This window comes from Siniperca chuatsi, linkage group LG5, assembly GCF_020085105.1.
Source record: "Siniperca chuatsi isolate FFG_IHB_CAS linkage group LG5, ASM2008510v1, whole genome shotgun sequence".
Classification (NCBI taxonomy): Eukaryota; Metazoa; Chordata; class Actinopteri; order Centrarchiformes; family Sinipercidae; genus Siniperca; species Siniperca chuatsi.
This window is the reverse complement of record NC_058046.1, coordinates 28,022,001-28,047,367: the sequence shown is the minus strand read 5'-3', so window position 1 is coordinate 28,047,367 and position 25,367 is coordinate 28,022,001. Positions and strand designations below refer to the sequence as shown.

The 25,367-nt window shown below is 39.7% G+C and overlaps 1 protein-coding gene across 21 annotated transcripts in view; it reads left to right on the top strand.

The window, feature by feature from the left end:
• kcnt1b (potassium sodium-activated channel subfamily T member 1b) overlaps window positions 1-25,367 on the top strand; it is a 67,131-nt gene that overhangs the window by 37,862 nt on the left and 3,902 nt on the right. For 7 of the 21 annotated variants that reach the window (XM_044197764.1, XM_044197761.1, XM_044197767.1 and 4 more), the window contains 27 exons: window positions 1,487-1,561; window positions 1,829-1,912; window positions 2,989-3,083; window positions 4,210-4,390; window positions 4,909-5,073; window positions 5,520-5,656; window positions 6,751-6,814; window positions 7,099-7,207; window positions 7,324-7,432; window positions 9,276-9,425; window positions 9,552-9,787; window positions 10,137-10,157; window positions 10,772-10,985; window positions 12,334-12,439; window positions 12,640-12,812; window positions 13,599-13,670; window positions 14,610-14,744; window positions 15,121-15,232; window positions 16,135-16,236; window positions 16,816-16,899; window positions 16,997-17,125; window positions 17,890-17,910; window positions 18,202-18,499; window positions 20,675-20,737; window positions 20,997-21,047; window positions 23,341-23,352; window positions 24,588-24,672. In XM_044197764.1, coding sequence (XP_044053699.1) covers window positions 1,487-1,561; window positions 1,829-1,912; window positions 2,989-3,083; window positions 4,210-4,390; window positions 4,909-5,073; window positions 5,520-5,656; window positions 6,751-6,814; window positions 7,099-7,207; window positions 7,324-7,432; window positions 9,276-9,425; window positions 9,552-9,787; window positions 10,137-10,157; window positions 10,772-10,985; window positions 12,334-12,439; window positions 12,640-12,812; window positions 13,599-13,670; window positions 14,610-14,744; window positions 15,121-15,232; window positions 16,135-16,236; window positions 16,816-16,899; window positions 16,997-17,125; window positions 17,890-17,910; window positions 18,202-18,499; window positions 20,675-20,737; window positions 20,997-21,047; window positions 23,341-23,352; window positions 24,588-24,672 — 3,083 coding nt within the window. Of the gene's footprint in view, window positions 1-1,486; window positions 1,562-1,828; window positions 1,913-2,988; window positions 3,084-4,209; window positions 4,391-4,908; window positions 5,074-5,519; window positions 5,657-6,750; window positions 6,815-7,098; window positions 7,208-7,323; window positions 7,433-9,275; window positions 9,426-9,551; window positions 9,788-10,136; window positions 10,158-10,771; window positions 10,986-12,333; window positions 12,440-12,639; window positions 12,813-13,598; window positions 13,671-14,609; window positions 14,745-15,120; window positions 15,233-16,134; window positions 16,237-16,815; window positions 16,900-16,996; window positions 17,126-17,889; window positions 17,911-18,201; window positions 18,500-20,373; window positions 20,416-20,674; window positions 20,738-20,996; window positions 21,048-23,340; window positions 23,353-24,587; window positions 24,673-25,367 lie in introns of all 21 variants that reach the window. The other 14 variants (XM_044197760.1, XM_044197780.1, XM_044197781.1 and 11 more) reach the window with 11 other exon arrangements.

Sequence of the window (25,367 nt, the reverse complement as noted above, 5' to 3'; positions counted from 1 at the left end):
CAAGTAGTTAGTGGCAGAGTTATGTATTCTATAATACAATAAAACAACTCCACTTCCCCCAAATAGGAAGGGTCAGTTTTTGTGTGAGATTTCTCCACTGCTAATGAGCAAGGATAAGCAGAGGGATTTTTATCCCTTCATATACAGTAATATACAGTATAGTAAATTACATCAACAACATATTCAAAACACAATGTAATGCAGACCAGTACGTCACTAGAAATACCACCTGAAATTTGGCCATAGACTCGCACAAAACCTCTCTGATGCAGTGTCAGCAGCGAAGTTTCACAAAAGCACAGTAAAAGTTATTAAATGGTTGTGGGATGGATTGCAGTACGCACAGCTGTTTCTGTTTTCTGGTTACTTACTTTATTTAGACATTAAGACATTAAAGAATTTGAATACAGTAAGGGATTTAGGGATATGGGGACCAAATATGCAGAAGACACCTGTCGTATTAACACCACCCACAGATTTTGAAGATCAAGTCTGCATTTTGCCAGGGTCCTCAGATACTGGCAATCTCAAAGAAAGCTTGTCTTTGCTTGGAATTATTAGTTTGCTGCTCTGAGACCGATAGTGTCTCTCTCTTTTTTTTTTTTTTTTTTTTTTGTCTCGTTTTATTTGCAATTTTTTGTTGATCCTTTTACGTCTTGCCATGTCTTTTATTTTTTTCTCAGAAGTTTGTTTAGAGACTCCTACTGTATTTATTTTATGGGGAGCAAATGCCCAAATTGCATTTGTGTTATCAGTTGGTGATGAAATGCAGCCTTGTGAAATGTTTCTCTCTTTTCTTTAGTAAGCCTTTTAATAGCTCCATCATTGAAGGAATCCACTGAACTGCACCTTGTTAACTGTGCTGCGCTCTCGATATGCGATTAGTATTCAGTCCCTCTCGCTGATTGTCCAATTAACTGCAACCATACTTTTACTGTATGTGTATATACTGTATTATCTGGCCTTTTGAAGTCTAACGTTTAAAGTCTACATCTTGCCAGTGTCTTTCAGTTTTACAATAAACTAGTGTTTTTTCTTCTGTTGTTATAGCTTAACTTTAATACATTATTCAGCATGTAATAATGCAAGGATGCTAATAAACCTAACATAACCTACATAACACATGTCTAAAAGCAGAAGCAGAGAATGCAGCATACAGTAGTTTATGACTTTTTGAAGTAAATTCTTCAAAAAGGAGTGTTGTTTCTTGACCATACATTAATTACTACACCACTCCATTCCAGTTTTGATAAGGTCAGGTCAATACAATAGAAGCATGTTTAATTTTATTTCTTTTACCCCTTAGAGTGTAACATGGACTTACAACACACAATATATAAAACTGTTTTTCTCTTGTCTGTCATTGTTTTCTTGTCACAGCTGACTTCCTCCAAGGAGATCATTATTACTGGAATTTAACTTCTCGCTAAAACAGTCTGTGCTCTCACAGGTTCATTGACTTATTTCCCATCAATTTCCTTTCTAGGGGAACATTTGGGAGCAGATGTTCCAGATATCCTTCATATTGGAGATGATCAACACAGTGCCGTTTATAATCACAGTGAGTAATTAACTGAATCAGTTAATACATTTTTTGTGGAACAGATTATCACAGGCACCTTCATTTAGGATCGAGGTCATATTGGTATTGGATTGTTCTGAGCAATCCAATAATCTAATGTTAATGCTCCAATGTATTGTGTACCTCATCCCAGACTAAACATTTTACCATCCAACCACCCTTAATGAAAAATTGCCAAAGGCATATTCATTTTCTTTATTTTTATTTTTTTTTTCTCTTCCGTCTTTCCTTCCTTTTTTCATTAAGATCTTCTGGGCTCCATTGAGAAACATATTCGTCCCTGTATTTCTTAACTGCTGGCTAGCCAAAGGTGCCCTGGAGAACATGATCGTAAGTATTTTCAATATTGTATGTATTGTACAGTAAAACTGTAGCACCACTGAGGACTTTGAAGGTACATAATCCATCCTGTGGCAGCCATATTGGAGGTACTCAGCTCATGAGTAACGCTGGCTATAAGGGCTGAGTGGGTTTATACAGTTTGAACAATATCCAACTGAGCAGGCTAATTTCTTCTTTCTTTCTGTTTATCTGACACTGTCTTTACAAACACATCTGATTTGTGCACTAGCCAGTGTATCTTTTTGAAGCTTATCTTTTAACAAAAGCAGAACCAACAGCAAGGCAAGCCAAGGCAACGAAGGGGGCAAGTGCAGGCAAAACAAAAAAGGACAAAACACTGCAATGCAACATAGAAACAGAAAGGATACAAATGCCTGCTGCACAGAATTCTGGTGTTGTAGTATCAATATTGTCCAGGATTTACCATAGGTGCAAAGTGACTGGTACGTGGAATTCAAAGCAATTAGATGATATCCAACTGGTGTAGTGTGTGCTGCCGCTGCGATTCAGATGAGACAATGACAGAGTAAGAGCCTCATGCCAAGGCGGTAGTTGGGCAGATGGTAGAATCGGAGGCCAAGCAGACCAGCACATGGAGAGAGAGCAGTGACAGTTTAGAGAGGCGTTGAAGGGAGGCGGTGGCAGGCAGAACATGCTAACAAGGTGCAACTGAAAACGAGTCGTGAGCTCCTACATTTCAAGATGGACAGAATGCTAATGGAGGAGAAAGCACAATATAGTACTAAAATGTTCCACTAAAGAGGAGAGGACTATGGAGTTGGACATAGTGTTAATTTGTATCCAGACCATCCTTGTTTTCTCCACCAATATACTGTATGTACTAAAAGAAAATCTATACAGGTCAAGGCAAAGTTAAGAAATATAAAGACGGTAACTGCCGTTGTTTCACAGATGTTTTTGATGCAGTTTCTATTGAGATTTTACAAATGTTATATTTGGTAATCCAGAATGGAAAATGTAGTTCAATGCATAATCATTGGTATGGATATGGCAATAAAAACAGTTCCTGCACAATATCTAATAATCTCTTTTCCTATGTCCAGAATGACTTCCATCGCGCCATCCAGAGGACCCACTCTGCCATGTTCAACCAGGTGTTCATCCTCATCTGCACCTTACTGTGTCTGGTCTTCACTGGGTGAGTGAACCTCAGTTTTTGCTGTTAGTCACAGAAATGCAACTCTGACCATTGAGGCTTTCAGCCTTGTTTACTGACCCGTGCTGCAAATCTGTTTACTGAACTCTGTACCACATGACTCAGAAAACATCATCTGTGATACAGTTAGCAGTATGCATGCCTTAGATTATTTGGAAGAAGCTATTCAGCTAAACATTTCTTGGAAGCCAACATAGTGAGCTGTTATTGGCATGGTTGTGGGGCCAAAGGTGCATAGTTTTTCTGGCAAGTTAAGATTTGACTGAAAGATACCAAGAAAAAGCAACAAAATGTAAAGAGTTAGTTAATATTATGATGCCAGTTAGCTACTGTTATTGTCAGAAGCAAATGGTAAATATCAAACTATTTGGAAAATGTAAATTAATATAAATGCAAATAATACTTTTTAAAGACGCTGGCATTTGTTGTCTTGAAGTTTGAACTATTGTGTGAGCAAAATAGCGATCAGCAACAAGGAAACGTGCAAAAACACCTGTTAGATATTAGGTCACATGCTCTAAAATGCAGGAAATAAGGGAGAGACTAACAACAAGAAAACACAGCAGGAAAAAGTGTTAAAACAACCATTCTTATTCACCAATCCTTCTTTATTTCTTTTGTCTCCATTGTTTTCCTCTTATATAACACCAATTAATTTTAATCAAAGCTGTCACTTCTTAGACCATAGCTCTTTGGCAGCCTTCTTGTGCCTTGGCCACCACCCAGCACCTACCTCCTCCACTCTGTCCAGTTAGACATTCTCATTCCCCTCTGTCTCTGGGTTGCATTAAATCTCCAATTTATCAATGAAAAAACAAAACAAAATAAATGAATTGGCGCAAGCAGTGAGGTGGAACCGACAGAGCAATCAATAGTGTCACTTTAAATGACATACTGAGCAGGAGCCTAAGCTGTATTGACTCTATTGCCCTCTGATCTTGGGCAAATTAGATTAGATATCCAGTCCATGAGGCCAAAACACAATACTGAAGCAGATTACCCTAGAAAAGTGTCTTTTCACATGTTTTATTTAAATTATCTTTACCCGTAGGAGACATGTCTGATGTAACACCATCAAGTAATTGTAGAATTCCTTATCTTTCTGCAGAGCTTGTGGGATCCAGCATCTAGAGAGAGCCGGGAAGCATCTGTCCCTGTTTGACTCGTTCTATTTCTGCATCGTCACCTTCTCCACTGTGGGCTATGGGGATGTCACGCCACAAATCTGGCCCTCCCAGCTGCTGGTGGTCATTCTCATCTGCGTTGCCCTGGTGGTGCTCCCACTGCAGGTAATGACTATAGGGTAAACTAACATAGTGTTTTTTCCCCAAAGTGCAGTGAGGGGTTCCACTCTTTAGTAAACCTTGTATTACGTTCTGTTTTATCATCAGGAATTCTTTGATATTCTGCACCTAGTGCTGACCTTCGTGGGGTTATCATCAAATATTAAATGCCATTTTCATCACAGGCTGACAGCAAATAAAAATTTAATAAGGTGCTTACTTCTCTGACATTTTTGGTCGTGCTGACTCACACTTGCTGCACAATAAATCCACCTATTCAATGTGTTATTTAAGAGAACAGACATGTTCATGTTCGCTTCAAATGTTCTGACTTGTTTACTGTCCCTGCAGAGCAAATTGGGTGAGAAAAAGAAATGAACTCTTGCTGCTGGCAAACTAGTGAATCAGCAGTTTTCACTCCAGTGCTTTCACTGTCTGTGTCCAGACAGCAAATCTATCTCTTTCATTATTTTTCAATTGCAGTTGTATTTGACATCACGTCGATGTTGTTGTCATTGTGTCAGTTTGAAGAACTAGCATACCTGTGGATGGAGAGCCAGAAGTTAGGAGGGAACTACAGCCGCCACCGGGCGCAGACCGAGAAGCATGTGGTGTTGTGTGTCAGCTCACTGAAGATTGACCTGCTGATGGATTTCCTCAACGAGTTCTACGCTCATCCCAGACTACAGGTACCAAAACAAAACAGTGGAGTTTTGATGTTGGATCATCAGAAGGATTTTTCTGCTGCCCTTTTGTAGTTTCTCTGCCTTCTGTGAGGGTTTTTGAAAGATAAAGTTTGCTGCTTTTTGCCATCAGCATAGGAATGGTTATGTGATAAACAGGATGGCAATGACAGTAGATTTATGTTTCAATGTACACATGTTCTTCCAATTTATAACATTTAAGGTAGTATTTTGTGTAGTATTCCTGTGGAATAAATGTGGGATCTGCAGGTTAGATGCATGGAGGTTATTTTCCACAATTATTGCTATTTCTTTGTCGCATTCCACCTCTAAAAAGGCTAAAAACATTTTTAGCCAATTTAAACATGCAAGTAACACACTTTACCTGCATACATTATATAAAGCGTGTTGCATGATTTAAATAAATGCATTCATATCCCTTGTTTTTGCAGGACTACTATGTGGTGATCCTGTGTCCAACAGAGATAGACATTCAGGTTCGCCGTATCCTCCAAATCCCTCTGTGGTCCCAGAGGGTCATCTACCTTCAAGGATCTGCCCTCAAAGACCAGGACCTGATGAGGGCCAAGTGAGCGAAAGCATGGCATGCACCTTTACATTCAGAAAAACACGAACACATACAGACAAAAATATATGCATGTTGTTGCTTCCACCTTGCGTTTAAGCAGATGCAAGTGTCATCTCTGATTCCAACTTTCTTTATTAAAGCGTATAGGCACCGAATAGTGTATTTACATGAAATGACTGCCTCCTATCTCAACGGTTGGTTGCTGTAGCCTGATTCTGCAAACTTTAATGAATGAAATTAAACAAATGTCAATTCAATCTGATTATCAGGCCACATGAAACCAGGCCCTGTGTTAATGTCTAGTTCTTAAATTGGTCACTGAACGGGCATCTCATGTTCTTTAAAGGTCTAATCTATATTTGATTCATTTTAAGCTGTGGATAAGAATCTATAAATTACTTTAAATGTAAAGTTTAGGTCCTCCACTGGAAAATCAGAGCCCTTGAAGTGCAGTTAGAGGATGAGATACTTACTTACAAGTCCACTTGGCTGCCCTTTGCTTGCACATCAGTGTAATGGGATTTCACTCTCTACATTGATAATCTGCTCACATCAAAGGCCATATACGTAGGCAGCAATAGATCACATCAGAATGTGTTTGACCTGTTAATTTTGTCTCTGTCCCTACAAAATATTGAAGCACCGGTGTGCCATTCGTGGTTTTATATGTTGCTTCAGGGGATCTCGCTGCTTTTTATTGCTTGTCGTGTTATGATGTGATACCAGTGAAATGGGGTCTAACTACTTCTCACTACCACATGATAGTGTGAAATCAAAGTCATAAATTTGTCCAGGAGCCCATCCCCTTTTCCAGGAGTTTTCTGTCACATATGAATGATCTCTGCCCCTCATGTGTCGCTAGCACTGTGCTCTAACATCAAACAGCAGCAGATTGTTTTCATGCTAGAATGCGGCTTTTTACATTTTCAACCATTGTCACGGGACTTTAGCACTCACTCCTTCCCAGCTTTTCTTTAAAGCATTGATCTCTTTAAATAAATAATTTTACATTTGGTTGAATGTCCTCTTCATAGTCACCAACCCGTGAACCTGCCTGTCTGTGCTTCTTTCTTCATCTCTCTGTCAATTCTCAGGATGGACGATGCTGAGGCCTGCTTCATCCTCAGCAGCAGGAACGAGGTCGACCGAACTGCTGCTGTGAGTCACATCAACAGGAATTTGTTTGTTTCCTGTGTAAAAAAAAAAAAAAAAAAAATAAAAAAATTTCACAATAAGAATAATTTCAATAGAGCAATTTCCCTTCACACTCTACTTCCTTTATAAATTAGCAGAGAGAGTTGGAGATGTCGTGATTCTATTGGAACTGCCAGTATTGAGAGCACATTAAGTCACTGAGGCAAACTTTATGGTCCATAAAATTCAGATTGCATTTACAAATGAGTCACTGCATGAGTAAAATAGAACCATTTCTTCTCCCACAGGATCACCAGACAATTTTGAGGGCTTGGGCTGCGAAAGACTTTGCTCCAAATTGCCCTCTCTACGTCCAAATTCTCAAACCAGAAAATAAATTCCATGTTAAGTTTGCAGGTAAGTGCGGGGAGACTACCTACCTACAGAAACACAGTTATTTTGCCTTTGTTTTCTTGCACATACACTTCTGAGTCTAACAAACTTTATTATTGCAATTTGTCCATTTCAATCAGATCACGTAGTATGTGAAGAGGAGTTCAAGTATGCCATGCTGGCGCTGAACTGTGTGTGTCCAGCCACGTCTACTTTAGTCACACTCCTGGTTCACACCTCCAGAGGACAGTGAGTACACGCTACTATTTTACAATAACTACAATTAATACTAGCATTTATGTATTTACAGTGATATCCACCGTCCACTGTCAGTATGTCCTTATATCACTGTGTGAGTTGTCATTGTGGTCCTGCCAGTGGTCTCACCAAAGTGATATACATGTATTGCACTTGAGGTGATTTTAGTTTTGGGCATTGAAATTGATCAAAGTAATCTAATTGGTTGAATTAAACCTTGGTGACCAGTTTTTGAAGGATTAGTTTGACATCTTAGGAAATTACGCTTATTCGCTTTCTTGCCGAGAGTTAGATAAGAAGATCGATACCACTCTAAAATCTGTCAGTTAGATATAAAGCAATGGTTAGCTTAGCTTAGCATAAATGACTGGAAACAGCAGAAAGAGCTAACCTAGCTCTGTCCGAAGGTAACAAAATTTGCCCACCAACAGGTTTTTGAACAGAAGATACAGAATCAGAAATACTTTATTGATCCCTGAGGGGGAACTCTTTCGTTACAGCTGCTCACTATCACGTTAATGCACACAGGAATAGAAGTACTAATAGAATAGAAATAGTAATAATAATAAATATATGCTATGTGTTAAATAGTGAGCTTTAAAGATGTTGGTAGGCGGATTTTGTTACCTTATGACAGGATCCTGCCTGTTTTCCCTCAGTTTCCAGTCTTTATGCTAAGCTAAGCTAACCGTCTCTTGGTTCCAGCTGCATCTACACCGGACAGACATGAGAGTGGTATCAATATTTTCAACTAACTTGTGGCAAGAAAGCAAAGAAGCATATTTCCCAAAATGTTGAATTATTCCTTTAAGGTTTTTCACGGTGCTAGTCAGTTACCGGGCAAACCTAACTGGAGTTTACAGCTTTCTTCAAATGTCAGCTAAGCTACTTAGTGACCCTAGATAAAGATTGTTTGGCTTGATATGTTCTTGAACAGTAGCAGGAGAGCTTGACATCCTCATTCTCTTCTAACTTTCACTTTTTTCATTGTGTCTCAGCCTCACGTTATTTATCCAAAACTAACATCGTACTCTGGTTCCGTCTGTTGAGATTTAACTGAACCAATGACATTATTTCTGCCTCCAGAGCAGCTCAACCTCCAATAAATGTTTTTATTAAGTAAACTTTGAATCTTTCTAGCTTTGAGTGCTCTGTGAATGTTGAATACCCTGTTGTGTCATTATTCCTGTGGACAGATTCAATCCCACATGATTAATATTAGAGAAGGATGACTGATACTCCTGCAGCACAGATTTTACAGTTATGCAGAGTTGACTGTACCTGGTTTTTGTGTGCAAAGCTGACTACAGTACCTTCACCACTGCAGAAACTTGTCACTGTCAAGTCAGTAAACATTACCCTGCTTCTAGTTAGGCAATAAATCTGGCTGTGTTTTTCATATTCTGTGCAAGGTGACCACCATATATATCTTCACTGCTATCCACAGCAGAGACACAGCACATCCATTTTAATGTCCATTATATGGGAACTTGTACTGGCTTGAGGCTGTGAAGGTGACTAGATTAGATGGGAATAGATTTCTTTGTGGCAGGTGTTAATTTAAACATTATCACATTGATGAGAAGTTACGAAGTACATGAACTGCCTCAATAAAATGACCTTTTCTCTTGTGTTTGTAATTGTGACTAGAATTTAGGAGGCTGGGGAGTATAGTGGCGTGAAAGCTCAGACAGATTAAGTCATAGTTTAAAGAAAACTGAAAAATGAATGGCAACATAGTTATAGTCTGACATTTAATTCAAGCAAAAATTGATATGGCCAGCATTAGTCCATTGCAGGCATATGAAACTTAATGTTGTTGTTGCTGTTTCAGGGAGGGGCAGTTGTCACCGGAGCAGTGGCAGAGGATGTATGGACGCTGCTCTGGAAACGAGGTCTACCACATTCGCTTGTGTGACAGCAAGTTTTTTGGGGAATATGATGGAAAGAGCTTCACCTACGCCTCCTTCCACGCCCATAAGAAGTTAGTGAAACTAGTTTAAAGTTGACACATTATAATATTTGATCTCATTAGAGTAATTGTTTATGTCTCTGGGAGCAAAAACAGAAGAAACACATTTGGAGCTGAGGCCCAATTTGGACTTTGCAGGTATGGTGTGTGTTTGATCGGAGTGAAGAGGGAGGACAACAAGAGCATCCTCCTGAACCCCGGCCCCCGCCACATCATGGCTGCCACTGACACCTGCTACTACATCAACATCACCAAGGAGGAGAACTCGGCCTTCATCTTCAAACAGGAGGAGAAGGACAACAAGGGCCTGCCTGTCACCGGCCTCTACGACGCCCCCTCCAGGCTGCCCGTGCACAGCATCATCGCCAGCATGGGTGAGACTGAGAGCAAGAGGCAGAAAAAATTTGTTTAGAAGTATGGAAGTTGGTAAAGAAAGGAATATGGAAGATGTTTGTAGTGGTATGAGTGTAAAGATTTAGACTGCAGACACCCTTACAACCATTGTTTGGTTGAAAGGGTTTCCTTGTCAGAAGAGAAAATGGATGCTTTGTTGTTGATGTTTATTTACTCTAAATTGCACTCACACTGAACATTTCTGAATGGTGGCTGCCATGGTGATGCTGTATGCTTTCGCTGACTGTTATGCATGATTTTATTCTTACATGCATTTTTACTTTCTTGGCTGACATTATTGTGTTGTGCTTTGTCTTTGACCTGTGAAAGTTGATCAGGCTACTTCATATGGTAAGTTTGTGCATGATGCATCACTTTTTTACACTTATTTACTAGTCCTGTAATTTGATGGAGTACAAATGATTGTAAGATATACACTGTACAAGACACAGTGATATTTCATTATTGTTTAACTAACACTCGTCTTAATTATTTTGTGATTTTAACAATCTTTTATTTTTTAATAAAAACGTAAAAGATGATATATGTATTGTACATATATCATGTATCTGATATGCCCAGGTATTTGTATCGTGCGTATATCACATCATATTACATACAGATAATATGATGTATGTTAAGGACATATTTATTGACAAACACACAATGTCAGTACTGTTTGCATGCCGTTTCTGGTAGCTCGAGAGTACAATTACGTGATCCAGAAAGCAATAAATTTTCTCCTCAAGGTCAAACTAAGCTGAGTAAAGAAGGTGGTGATTTTTGGTGGCAAAGATGCTGAACAAGCTAAACATGAACCTTTTATTAGTGTTTTCTGAGATTAAATAGTCATGGGTTCAAACATTCACTGTTGACTTAATACATTACAGTGAAAGTGCTGCACATGCTATTTCTAAATAGCCATATAGATTGCTGCTCATACAATAACCTCATGTAATTTTCAGGCACTGTAGCCATAGATCTGCAGAACCCTGATCCTCCTGAGGAAAGCACCAAACTGACCTTGCCAACGGAGAACGGCGCAGGAAGCCGCAGGCCAAGCATCGCACCTGTCCTAGAGATCGCTGACTCCTCCGCCATTCTGCCCTGCGACCTCCTCAGCGACCAATCAGAGGATGAGACCAACCAATCAGACGAGGAGGGCTCTGTAGGGTCAGAGTAAGTGGGAGCAAAGAGGGGCTTGGACGTTAATTGACCCAAAGAGATTTGGTGGTTTTGTAGTGTACAGTATGTCTTGTCTTGCAGTAAAAAAAAAAGTGAAATGTCCTCATAGTGCAAGCATACTGCGCTCTGCACTTGACTGATCTCACCTGTCCCCCTCTTCGTCATGTCTCAGTGGGTGCAGGAGGAGAGATGGATGGGTTTGGAATAGGTGTGTAATCTATATGTCATAGTGCTGTAATGTGCAGACATGGCAGTGATGAATGTGTACGTCATTACAGGGAGGTCAGCACTTTCCCTCTCGAGTGAAGCTCACGTTGTGTGTCCTTACGGAGATCCCCACCTCTCAATGTTCATCTATCAGCTGTCCAGACAGATAATCGCCATGATACCAGTTCAGCAAGTCAGAGGAATCTGTTTATCTCAGCTCGTTCTTCTACTTTCTCTATCTGTATATGGTTTCATTAGACGGAGATAAGTTTAGGATAGATTGGGTGCTTGTGCCTAACAGTCTATACCTCAACCCATACTAGTATTTTTGAACAGCAACTGTTAGACCCAGACATCAGTGGGTCTCATAAAATTGGACTAAACATGGTCCTCTTAACCTCTGAGACTCTATTCCTGCACCCCATGACACTTGAGTAGTTTGTATATCTTTAAGAGTTGTCAGGCGCAGCAGTTGGGGAGATCGAGGCAACTGCATTATCTGCAGGAAACGCACTGAGTAACTCAAGGTCCCACAGTGCCATCATGTGGTGATCAGGTTGTAGCTGCATCTATAAACATAGTCAGAATCTTTTATTGGCAAACTAGTGGGCACCAAGAAACTGATTAGGGTAATTGCAGCTGGCACATTACAAATCAGGGGATACAGAAGCAAATTGACACACTGGTTGCAAAACAAAATGAGACACAATTAAAACTAAAAAAGGGTACGACAACATTGTAATTCCTGATGTAGTTGGTATTGAGCAGGAATGAGTCCTTCAGGCTTATAAACACCATTCGTTTGAGCAGCTGCAGAATCTAATAATAAACTAAAAAGCAGAAACATTGTTATTATGGCACTGATACTCCCATAATTCTTTGTGAGGTGGAAACATTTATACCATCATTTATCATTTGTCATTTTTTCAATTTAAATCCACTCTGTTTTTCTGTGTTTAGCAGTTCCTTCAGAGAAAATATGGAAAAAACAGGTTTAACAGACTGTTTTTAAGTAACTGTGGAGACGAAGGAAACTCCCAGTTCAGAGATGGATAGGATTACTGGTGTGTATCTGATACTTAACAAAAAGCCAATATTCTTTCCTCAGAGGCATTTCTTGTTTCTTTTCCTTCAGTTTTGTGAAGGGCTACCCTCCCAACTCGCCCTACATCGGCAGCTCTCCAACTCTGTGCCACCTCCTGCCACAGAAAGCTCCATTCTGCTGCCTTCGCCTCGACAAGGTGAATTCACATGCAGGAAAAAACAGAAACAGCACAGAACTAAACCACAAAGACCCACTGTAAAAAGTTGACATGCGTTAACCTTTTTTTTTTCACCATCTGTTTTATTAAAATAGACAAAACACAACTGTTATGTTATGTGATGTGTCTCTAAGAACACAGTACAACTAAAACCTGTTGAATTGTCTGTCTGCATCCAGGGCTGTACACATAGCAGCTTTGAGGATGCGAAGGCATACGGCTTCAAGAATAAGCTGATTATAGTGTCTGCAGAGACCGCAGGAAATGGCCTCTACAACTTCATCGTCCCTCTGCGAGCTTACTATCGGCCCAGGAAGGAGCTCAACCCCATAGTGCTGCTGCTGGACTACCCGTAAGATTCCAACCGTCCTTTCAACCCAGTGTTTGTTTGTTTGTTCTTACTCCTACAGTAATGTAAAACCATGGACGTTTACAACTTCAAAAACTAAAAAGTAATGTATTTTATGTAGAGGCTTCTAACACATGCACTACATACACCTATGATTATGTACATATAATACAATAAAGATGAGATACCTAGTTACCTAATGGGTTGGCATAGCAACTAATAAAGCAAACTAATTAAAACAACCAAATGGCTTTCAGTAGAGAATTGATAATAACAGCTGGAACTATGGGATAACTTTGCTTCAAGATCAAGAAAAAAATTGCTTTTGCATTATTCATAAACAACAGTTCTCTCTGCACAAGAAAGCCTATTTTGTGTCTTAGGGAATGTATACATTTGTGTGTGTGTGTGTGTGTGTGTTGCAATGACCCGCACATTTTTTCTGTTCTAACTCACTGTGGGTTTCATTAACTTCGGCCAAATCTCTGTGGTTGCTGAAACAAATAAACTACACAGACAGAGAGCCAAGAAAGCTCTGGCTAAGTTATATCCTCACTGGTTTCCATGGCAACCAGTTAAAGCCTCCCATTGCCTTGAAGAATTAAACATATATTTCCCTCTTGTTGCCTAATAAAACATCAATTAATACAGTTCCTAACAGTATCTGCCCTCATCAACAAGCAAATTTCAGCAAATTACAGCAACAATGTCATAATTTGTCAGTGGGGTTTTGCAAAGATAATTAGTGTGGGATGCTCATTCATGATGTTTCCTTCCTGTTTCCCGCAGGCCAGACAACCACTTCTTAGAGGCCATTTGCTGCTTTCCAATGGTTTACTTCATGGCTGGCACTATCGATAAGTAGGTGTCTGGATTATTAAAAACCGGCTCATTTGATGAACTAATGATCATGTTCATCTCAGTGGTAGTTCTTCCATTTTTAATACAGCTACCAGTAATACAGCTTCAATACACCTTACATGTATCATGAATAAAATGCAATATAATCCTTAGTGGGTGTTGTGGGCCTGATTAAAGGAGATATTTTAAAAGTAGTAAATATAGCTATTGGTCATGTACTTTGGATTTCTAGACCCATTATATTGATTTTCTTATTCCCACATATAGCTGTTAGGGTTAAAACACAATGTGTTTTAGAGTTAGTACTATTCATGTGATTTAAAATGAGTGGGGGAAATATCCAATTATGCTAACCTAACCAATATTATTTGGTAATTTAGTTTAATTTTATTAGAATGGCTTTTTATACTGTGTAATTTTCTTGAAATGTAATTTACAATCATTCTAGTTTACATCATTGTCAAACAGCATTTTGATCAAGTGTCAGGTTAGCTATTTTGCTCTTAAATCTAAACTGATCGTATATTCAGTAGTATGGTTCAGTTAGCGCAGCAGTTACAACCTGGCAGTTAGGAAGTGAAAATATTAAGTGACAACTAATATTTATATAATGCAACCTGTTTAATTTAGTGATGCATAAATCTCCACTTCCATACACTTTATATAGTTACAAATAAAAGTTGGACTTGTGAAGAGCTTGTGCAACTTTCTGTTTTTCTTCTCAGGTTGTTCAGTGTAGTTCTACGAAAACTTCTTTCAAAAATCTTTCAAACTAAAATATAAGTAAATGATCGAGGTTTGTGGCAAGTGTGTACACTCGAATAATTAGTGGAATGCATTGAACGTTACAGAGTGATGTTATACCATTGTTATAATATCCAAGGGGAGCTATTTCCTGACGTGTCATGAAGTAATAACCGTGTTTTGTGAATGGACCAGCTTGGACAACCTGCTACAGTGTGGTATAATCTACGCCGACAACTTGGTAGTTGTGGACAAGGAGAGCACCATGAGCGCTGAGGAGGACTACATGGCAGACGCCAAGACCATCGTCAACGTCCAGACTATGTTCAGGTAACGCAGAGAGAATGTTTCACTGTGTAGAAACATACAGTCAGCAGTTAGTACCGTCCGTGGCTGTTTATGTATGAGCTGGACCTTCAAGTTCTGGATCAAATGTGCACCAGACTCGATTAACTTCTTCATCTGTTCGCTGTAGGATGCTGGAGAGTAAATGCTTGTTTTGTTTGTTTTTTTGTTTTTTTTTAAGAGTTTAGAGAATGAGTTCATCTCAAAGACAAACTACAATTGCCGAAGCTCTGAATCTACTCTTTTATTTAGCAACCAAAATTAAAAGCATTTATCACTGCCACACTGGGTCTTCGCCTCAGCACAAAGCATTTCGTCTCTCTACTAACATCCCTCTCTCTTTATCTCCCCCCTCGCTCAGGTTGTTCCCCAGTCTCAGCATCATCACAGAGCTCACGCACCCGTCCAACATGAGGTTCATGCAGTTCAGAGCCAAAGACTGCTACTCGCTCGCCCTCTCCAAGCTGGAGAAGGTGAGCTGTTGAGAAGGGCGAACCATGTTTAAGACTCCCTGGCTTTGACTTTGACATTGTTTTCTTTTCTGTCTGAAAGTGCAAAGTGTGAAACCCTGTGATCCGTCCGTGTTTTCAAAAGACAGATCAGAGCTGGATTACAGAAGATAATCTGTAGCGGTGTAAGGTTTAAAATGTGGCTAACCTTTTGTAAGCACCTTGGGTTACAAACATCCAAATACTTTTGATTTGTCTTGACCAGTTGCTCCTGTGGTCTGTGGGTGAGGATGGAGGGAACGGTTTAATTATCCTGTCACCCTTAACTCTTATTGCAATGCGAAACATGTCACAATTAAATATATAAAGCAAAGTCTTGTTAAACATTGATTATGACATATTGCTGCATATTTCAGCAGGAGGGGAGTGAAATCTGGGGATCTGTTAATATAATATAAAAAGAGCTATTTCACCTTCCCCGAAACAAGTAACAGGACTTATTATTTTGTACAATCTTAAGAGCTTTTTCTTGTGCCTCTGTGATTTTTAGGTCTGTTTTTCCAAGCGTTGATGGTGAATGGACACACAAAAAAGACACTTTAGGAACTGATAAGGAGTTCATTCATTTTAGTATTTGAATCTCGGTCATAGTTGCTTTCTCCTTTCTGAATCTTTTATGTGTTCTTTTTCTCCTGCCTGCAGTGACAGCTTTCACCTTCACAGTGCTTTAAAAACGTGTCTGTCAACCAGCTTGTAAGTGTTCAGAGGTGAAAACCAACAGGCCTTTTCATTCCCACATAAGTCTTCTTGGAGATGGAGCAAAGGAGCAATAGTTCAGCAAAGATGCAAGAAAAAGTGAGGTTTTGTTATCTGGTTGTTCTGTTCCTCAACTCTTTGTTTTTTTTGTTTACTGTTTCTCTCTTCAGATAGAGCGCGATAAGGGCTCCAACTTGGCCTTCATGTTCCGGCTGCCGTTTGCTGCAGGCAGGGTGTTCAGTATCAGCATGTTGGATACACTGCTTTACCAGGTGGGATTAAAAAAAAAGACTGACTTTTGGGGTTGAACATTGGGTTTATCGTGAAATAAGTCAAGATAAATATAGGCACACATTTCAAATGATGATGCCATCATTCTTAGCTTTTTGCGCAGCTACATTACTTCAAGCAAGTTGAAGAATAAGCTGAAAGGTTCGTCTGATGTGGATATTTGACGGCAGCTAAGTCAGTATTTTCTAGTAATGTTCAGTATCTTTAAATTAAACAAGGTTCATGTCAAAAGTAAAAGCATTTAAGAGTTTCCCCCCCCAGAAGTGGGTCCTAGATGAAAAGGCTCTGCAACATTAAAACTTTCCACACACCCTTTTTAAAAGGAAAAGCCCCACCCACTCCAAAAAAAATCACCAAAATGGGTACACACAAAAGGGAAACTGTGATTGTCACAAAATAATTCCTAGCCTGCAATGAACAACGCAGATTTATGTAACGAAACAGTGTGGGAGCATCTGATTGTTTTTAAAATAATTAAATAGGATTGATTTGACCAATATGTACATATACATAAATGTCTAACCCCTGTAGTTGAAAACCTTTTCACTCTGTTTTGACAGTCGTTTGTTAAGGACTATATGATCGCTATTACGAGGCTTCTTCTTGGTCTGGACACCACGCCTGGCTCTGGGTACCTCTGTGCTGTAAGTAGGAATAATCATACTGCTAAGCTAGTGATTTGTAGGTCTGAGTAAATGAGTGTGTGACAGCGTCTACTTGATTCTCATTCTCCCTCCTCAGATGAAGATCACGGAGGAGGACCTGTGGATCAGGACTTACGGCAGACTCTTCCAGAAGCTTTGTTCCTCCAGCGCTGAGATCCCCATAGGGATCTACCGCACCGAGTCACACATGTTCTCGACCTCAGAGGCAAGTTCAGTTTGATCACGTTCTTAATATCGGAGACCTCGCTTTGGGTTTGGCTGCAGCTGAGGCATTACTGCGGCTTTAGCTTCCTTCCATTATTCATCCTGTCTTTGTGTTTTCTTCAGTTCTTCTCTCTCGTCTACCTTCTTTAAATTTTCATGATGCCCTTCCTTGCTTTGCATCTTTTCTGCTTTCATTTCTCTCCTCATAAAATGTCTCTGCTTTGTTCATGTCCCCCCTTCTCATTTTTTCTAAATTCAAGATTTTTCTTCATTCTCCCTTCCTCTCTTTGGTTTTTTAATCTTCCTAATTAGCTGCTTTTAATGCTCAGCACCTTATTTTCCTCTTTTCAGCTATTATTCTTTGCTCCTTAATGCATTTCTCTCTATGTTTCATGCCAAGCAGAAGGAAATTAACTTTTTTTTTTTTTTTGAATACCACAGTTTTTGATGCATTTCCGAAAAGTCCACTATTACTTTCACTACAGCCAGTGTGATTATTAAAATCACAAAAATCAGCCTCTAAATAATATTTGGTAGGTTAAGCAAGAGACACACTCACCAGCCACAAACCAGAAATGTACCATTCCCGGCTAGTGTTAATTTCCCACCATTTTATTAGTAAATGATAAAATAGTAAATACACCATATTTACTATTTCATGTGCTGACTTTTGAGGCTTTCGATGATTTTGTTTGCTTTGGATGCCTCCATCTTTCATTGCATCTCTTTTTGTTTGGATGTCTGTTTGTCCTTCTCTTGTTTCAGTGCAAGGACAGTTACGCACAGGTAAGATCCAAATGTGCTTGTTTTTAATTTGGACATTTCAATCGGCTGTCACCTTTTTGCTTAAAGATGAAAAATACCTTACTGGCATTTTTCTGGCATTTATCAATATATACAGTTCATAATCATTGCAGCTTGATAATGCAGGCTTCTGAACATAGCACTTAGAAAGGCATTAAAGATGGAAGTTTGCTTTTATTGTCATACAGACAGGTATATCTTTTAAAAAAATGGAACTAAAATAAACACATGCACATAGTATCCAGCATTAACACTGCGTCCCTGCTTTCCCAGTCTCAGGTGTCCATCAACGTGGAGCAGGGCGTGGAGCACCGCGAGCGTGGAGAGTCCTGGAAGGAGAAGACGGCCCACAGAAACTCCACCACGAGCGACCAATCGGAGCACCCGCTGCTGAGGAAGAAGAGCATGCAGTGGGCACGGCGGCTGAGCAGGAAGAGCACCAAACCGTCCAGCAGAGCAGAGCGTATCTCGCAGCAGAGACTCAACCTGTACCGACGCTCTGAGCGGCAGGAGCTGTCTGAGCTGGTCAAGAATCGCATGAAGCACCTGGGCCTGCCCACCGTGGGATACGGTGAGCGGAGCAGCTGCTGGCATGATATTTAGAGAAGTGATAGGCAGTCGATGTATATGTTTTGTTATGCAGAAGCTGACTTATGGAAGTTAATGTGTAACGGGTAATTCACTGTGATTGTTTACGATATATTACTTATTGTATAGCAAGACTAAACACAGTATAGGTGGTCATAATTAATCATAATGTGCCTGAAAATGAATAATAATGTAAATTATAATGTTTGTTGCAGATTGGAGCCTCAGTTCTATAAACATTTTCTTTAAGGCCGCAGCAGCTCTGGAGGCAGAAATGATGTAATTGGTTGAGTTGAACATCAGTGGGCAGAGCCTAAGAATCTCAGGTTTAAGGTGAACTAAAATAAAAAATGGTGATATTCGTGATCAGTGTCATGGAAGGTCAGCGTTACTGTAGCTGTGGGCTTGTATGGCCAGTTTGAACTTCAGTGAAGGTCAGTTAGCTAATCTACATAAATTATTCTGATTAGACTGTATTTCCTCTTTTAGCAGCAAGAAGCCAGAAGCTTCATACTATGAGAAACGCTGAATGAAATCGCATAAAGCAATGTAGTGTCAATTCACTGATTAATCGATTAGTTAATAGAAAATGAATCTGCAACCTTTTAAGTAATTTTTTAAGCAAAAATGCCACAAAAAACTGGTTCAAGCTTCACTAATGTGAATACTTGCTGGTTGCTGGATGTTTTCTTTTATCATTGTAAATGTAATCTCTTTGGGTTTGGGGCTGTTGGTCAGACAGAAGATATTTAAATATGTCAACTTAGGCTCCTAGGAAATTGTGATGGGTATTTTTTATTTTATTAAATTTCTATTTATGGAAATAGTTGCAGTCCTAATGACAGATTTGAATGAAGATTTCACAGGAACATGGTGGTTTTGCGACCGCCTGCAGCAGATCAACGGTGTCACGAGATGTGTCAAGCCACAGATTTTAGTTTTTTGGGGGGGGGTTCAATACTACTTTGAGGATATTTCTGTTTTTACTACTTTAATTGAGCAAATTTTGAATTAAGTCTTCTCCCAAAAACTCAGGCATCATTAGTACCTGGAGTGGCAGAAAGTATACTTGTATTAATCTGATAACACTAGCTGCTCTGTGACCACGTGTCCTTTTCACTGAGCTTCACTTGGATAATGTCACTTAATTCTAAATTAACTGAGTGCTGCAAGAGGCTCCATTTGCATGAATGCAGTGACTTTGTGCAGCTACAAAGTGTCAAAGAGGCAAATCACGTCATTTAATTCAGTTTTATCTTCCATCACGTTACAGTGTTTAGATAAGTAGCCATGTTAGCTCTACTAGGTTGCCAAAAGGTGATTCTTGAGTTCAGGTGATTCTTTTGCTCCACCCACTCTCAACCAATTAAATTATTTCAGCCATGAGAAAAGCTGCGTTTGACTCAGATCTGCGTTCCAGTCATGTTATCTCATCTCATTACCTATTAAGACGTGGTGCTGTGGGTCTTGATAGTGCAGATCAGTAACATCACACATCATCATCATTAACTTCCAGAAAACCGCATTTTCAGTTTCACACTCATGAAAGTCTCTTCCTCCATGTGCCGGAACACGTACACATCGCTACATAGTCATGATCATACCAACATATGTGGATGTGATCACGTCATGCATGAAGATGAAGGAACACTAAGCCTCGTCTCAATTGCATTTCATCACAGACTGAAATTGCCTGCACTCTTATCTGCTCACTTCTGTACTTTTAACATTTTTTTAATTTTTTTTTAGTTCTTCTCTCCTCCCAGCTTCACGCTTCAAAACAAAAAGCACATTCATGCTCCAGATGTGTTGCACCTTCCAAATATTATGTAACATGTCAATTAAATACTTTTTCAGGAAGAACCCCAAAAGCTCAAGATCATCTTATGAACCATGAATGTCAGTGAGGATTACTGCAACAGGATCATAACATGTGACAGATGAATCATTTGGAAGTGATTCTGTGCACACACGAATGCATGGCTTCTTTGCATCGCTCTCACTTTTTTAAAAGTTGTTTTTGAAACTGCAAATGCATTCGCTGCCTGCCTGATTCTTTTCTTTTTCTTGTTTTCTCCCCCCCTCCTCCTCTGTTCTTCTCCTTCTCTCTCTCTCTCTCTCTCTCTGACTCTTCTGTCTTCCCTCCTTTGGCTTGTAGAGGATGTTTCTAATCTCACTGCGAGCGATGTCATGAATCGAGTAAATCTAGGATATTTGCAAGGTAATTTGTGTGCTGTTTATAACTCATTTACAACATGTGAGTGGTTACGTCCATCTTGTGGAGAAAGGAATTTGTCCTTTCACCAGCATCCATTGAAGATTAGTGCACTGAATTTATCCACAGAACTAGATATATCCATTTTTAAAAGATGTTTGTTATTTTCCCCACTCTTTTGTGTGATCTTTTTTTTTGAATTTGTAGTTAATTATAAATGAACAAATCAGGCCATTGAAGTTTAATAGTGAATGCCGTTGCTTAGAGTTGCAGGACATTTCAGAGCACCCGTATACAGAGGGGACCAGGCCGTCAGGTTAGCTGGTTGATCACAGTACTGCAACTTTACTGCATGAGTATGTGTGCGCGTGTGTGTAAGTGTGTGTGTGTGTTCTGCCAGAATGAGTGGTGGATCAGCAGCCAATCTCTCACTATCTCGCTCTACTATCTCTCTTTCTCTCTCTCTCTCTCTCTCTCTCTCTCTCTCTCTGGTCTTTTCTGCATTGTGTTCTCGTGAGGTGACGTCCCAAATGGCTAGAGTACTGCAGGGCATCAGAGTATGGCTTTAAGAGTGGAGCGGAACGCATTATGTCTGTGGATGGAAGGTTAGATGTAGAATTAAAATGTATACCTTTTTGTAGATATATACAGAATGATGTGTATCAGAGGTGTCCTATTGTAGAAAATAGAGAACTCAGTGGAGGAAATGCCACTCTGCTTTGCATCGTGGCGTTCTTCACCTCCACCTTGTGTGTTATTTCTATATATCAGGACACCTAAGTGTATATAATAAGTGTATTGTCACACTTATACCATGGCCACTTAACCACAGGCAGTCTTTAAATTGTCATTCATTTCTTAAAGATTGTTTGTAGTTAGTTGAATGCACGGATTGGTCTGTTTTGCTCATTAGACTTAACAAGTACTGTTGCCATGGTTGCCTGCAGTTTAATATAGCTTGCGCACTGATTTAGAGTGGTGGTTAACCTGTCAGCAAATGTAAGGACAGGAAAACATTTTTGTTGCCTTGGCTCTGTACTCCAGCACACTGGATTTGAAATGAAACATGACTATGATGTCAAAGTGCTTTCATCTTGCATTTAAAGAACAACCTAAATCAGCTGAAACTGTTGTTTTTGCTGGCCTCCAGTGTGCAGGGGTTATGTGGAAAGATACATGGAGTGGATATATCCACATATTGGTGTTTGGGAAGAAAATAAACAGGCAAATAGGATTACAAATTCAAGTAAGGCTGTTCTTTAGTATATTTACTGTCACTATAACTAAGAAACTACCAGTTACTATAGGCTGACTGCACAGGACAGGCCTCCCATCAACGTGACGCCACTTGCTGCGATTGAGAGTGCGTGAAAACTAGTTAGCAAGCGAGCAGATAGCGAAAAGTTGATAAATGACTGAAACCTCCAGCTTCCTCCACCTCAAGTGGTGGTAGTAGCATGACCTTGACCAAACTTACTAATAAAAAGAGACCTACCTAAACATCTATAACAATTCCAGAATCACTGTCTTGCGTGAAAAAAAAGTATATTAAATATACTATTCAAATCAACACATTTGGAACACGACTGGGACAGAAGTAGGTGTACAGAGTACAAGGAAGTGCATCGGTATTAGGGAGACATTGTCGGATTGTTCTTGTTTTTATACATAACTGAAGTCTAGACCATCTTTATTTCTGGCTTGTTTGGCAGTGCTTTTTGCCTTCAGTCTGGTTTTCAGTAAGTGACTCAGTTGGCCGGAGGTCAGGTCTTTTCCAGTCTTGCATTGTCTGTGTGATTAGGATCAATAGCCTGCTGCAGTATCCACCAGGTGGGGCCCTTCAAAGTAACTGTTGGATTGTCCTGGACTACAGAGCCACAACAGTAAAAAAAACACCACTGACCTAATACTTTCTCACTGCACTGAATATGTGACGTTTCTTTTCCCCCCAGCTGCCGACTAATCAGAAATGAGTTTTCTGTTTTCTGTGGTCATGGTATAATCCATATTTAACACACTGAGTAGTCTACAATAACAAAGTGTGGATTAGAGGGGGAAACTAATTGGTACAGTCCTTAACGACACTCATAAATCCTACAAGCATCTTATCTCTCCACCTACAGGGGACATGATCATTTTTACTATTACAGAATAGATGGAACTTCCAGACGTTGATCCAGCCGCAGGTTGAACTCTTCCACTCTCACACTCCCAATGCGTTCTGCTTCACTCTGTTTGGTTTGAGTCGCTCTGCGTTTGGTCCAGTCTGACGGATGCTGGAGCATGTCCTCTGTGTCTGTGGGGTGTGTCACATGTCACTCTGGGTGGGTTTGTTGGGGGGGATGGTTGTGTTGTCCGTTGGCATGGCCACCTGCCGCCTTACCAGCCTGCTGGCCCAGTGTGGAATGCGCAGGACAAAAATGAATGCGGTGGAGATCGACTTGTTGTGTAGCCGCGGACGCTGTCTGCATGTTGGCTCCATTCTGAAGCTGCGCATGGGGGTGCTGTTTCAGTCAGCAGGCAGCATGGGCCTTCCCCTTGTTCTACAAAGTGCCCTGTCAGTAACGGTTAGCCCTTCTCTCTCTTCCACCCCGCCTGGCTATATAAAGGGCCACAAGCAGGTGGGTTGTCATGGAGACACATGTGCCCTCCTCTCCTTTCCTCTGTCCATCACGCAACGCAAGTAGCAGCCACTGCCAGAGAGCACTCAACACACATACATACAGAAATAACACACACACACGCAGTAATATGACTCATTTGGGAAATTAATGTTTCCTCTTATTGATTCTCAATGAAATATAAGACCTCCATAGTGCAAAACAGTGTCCATGGTTAGCTTAACTATACTGTGGAAGCAATAAAGGAATATTGTTACAACTGTTAATGTTTACTGTTTATATAATGATTTTTTTAACGCAGAAACACTTCACAGCTAACTGTTTATAGAACGCTGCTTTGCAGAGTAAATTCAGTAATTTATCAATGTATTTTTTATTTGAAAGAAAAACAAAAAAAACAGGGATTATTAAAACATTTTTGAAATAAAAATTATTTTTAAATCAAATTGAAAATCAAATAATTTGTTTGTTGTTGAACAAAAATTAGTAATGTATCATTAACTAAATAAAACAATTTAATTATATGAATTAAAAATAATTTAATATGAAAATAAATAGTATAATAATAAATCAGTTTGGTGTATATGTAGACCGATTAGAAAAAAGAAAAGAAATCGCAGCACAGTTATGCCAAACTAGGTTGGAGGTGATTTAGAAACATCACATGGTTTGTCCAGCAGAGAGCACTGGCTGTAAACTGCCCTGCTCAGTTTGTATCTTAGTAACAAATCCGCATCAAGACTGTTTGTTCATGTTCTGTGTTCATGTGAAGAAAATGACGATCTATTGTTAACAGATTTTTTTAAACTCCCAAATATCGATACCAGTATCAGCCTCAAACATCCACTATGGGTCGGGCTATAGTCAAATACTAATTGAATGAAATGCTGAATTTATTTTCCCTTTTTAAAAACTGTCAGCTTGATTTATAAATGTCTCTATTAGTACAGGTTACTGCAACTTTTAAAAATGTTAAATTGTAATTGTTAGCAGTTGTAACAAGCCAGACTAGGGAGAAGAGCATCCCCATAACTATTTGTCTCAGATTTTCCTGCCACTCGCTCTGATACTGTACGTTGGCTACATTGCCTTTGTTCTCAGTGAAAGGTTGAAAACGAGCGAGTCTCATATTTTCAGTGGTTAGAAGGCTCATTTCCTGGCTGATGTACTGTATAATGGAGGATGAGGGAGGGCCCCAGAGCAGCTCTGAAGGTCTCTTCTGTCTCTTTTTCCAGACGAGATGAATGACCACCAGAACACGCTGTCCTACGTCCTCATCAATCCTCCTCCTGACACCATGCTGGAGCTCAACGACATTGTGTAAGAACCAGAGCAAAGGATACACCCCACCCACTTTTTCTTTCCCTCTTATGTCCAGTAGACTTTACTTTGGTAACAACAGCATTATGTCATTTTAAATGTAATGTTGAAAATTTGGATATGCACATATCTGATGCCAATGTATATCTTTCTATAATGAAATATTTTAGAAAACTTTCTAAAACAGAGCGCTTTATAAGCTAAAAGAAAAACAATTCTGCAGAATACAGTATAACACAGTGACTACAGATGTACATATGAAATGAAAAATTTTAAAGCACAACAAAAGCAGTGTTCGTTCTGCTTTGTCTTGACCATGACGAGTTATTGAATGCAACTAACACCAGCTGTATCACAGAGTGTCAATGGGTGCCTTCTGAAACCCAAACAGAAGAAATAAAGCGCCCGATAGCCGGGACGGGCCAAATCGGGGCAGTGCATGATCTCAAAATTGCTGCTTTTCTGAATCGTTGATACAAAATGACGCTGCAAAATTGGACAGTGAAGTATTCTTACACGGTAATGCATATCGCAAGCTTCTCTCTTGCGTAATAACGTATAAACTTTACTATTTTGGCCACTTGGCTTGCAATAGATGCAGGTCCACTTGCGATGATACGCATCAAGATGCCAGCATCGTGTAGGTGTTTACTGCGTGTTATAACCCGCCGGTGTGCTGCCATTAGGTTGCTACT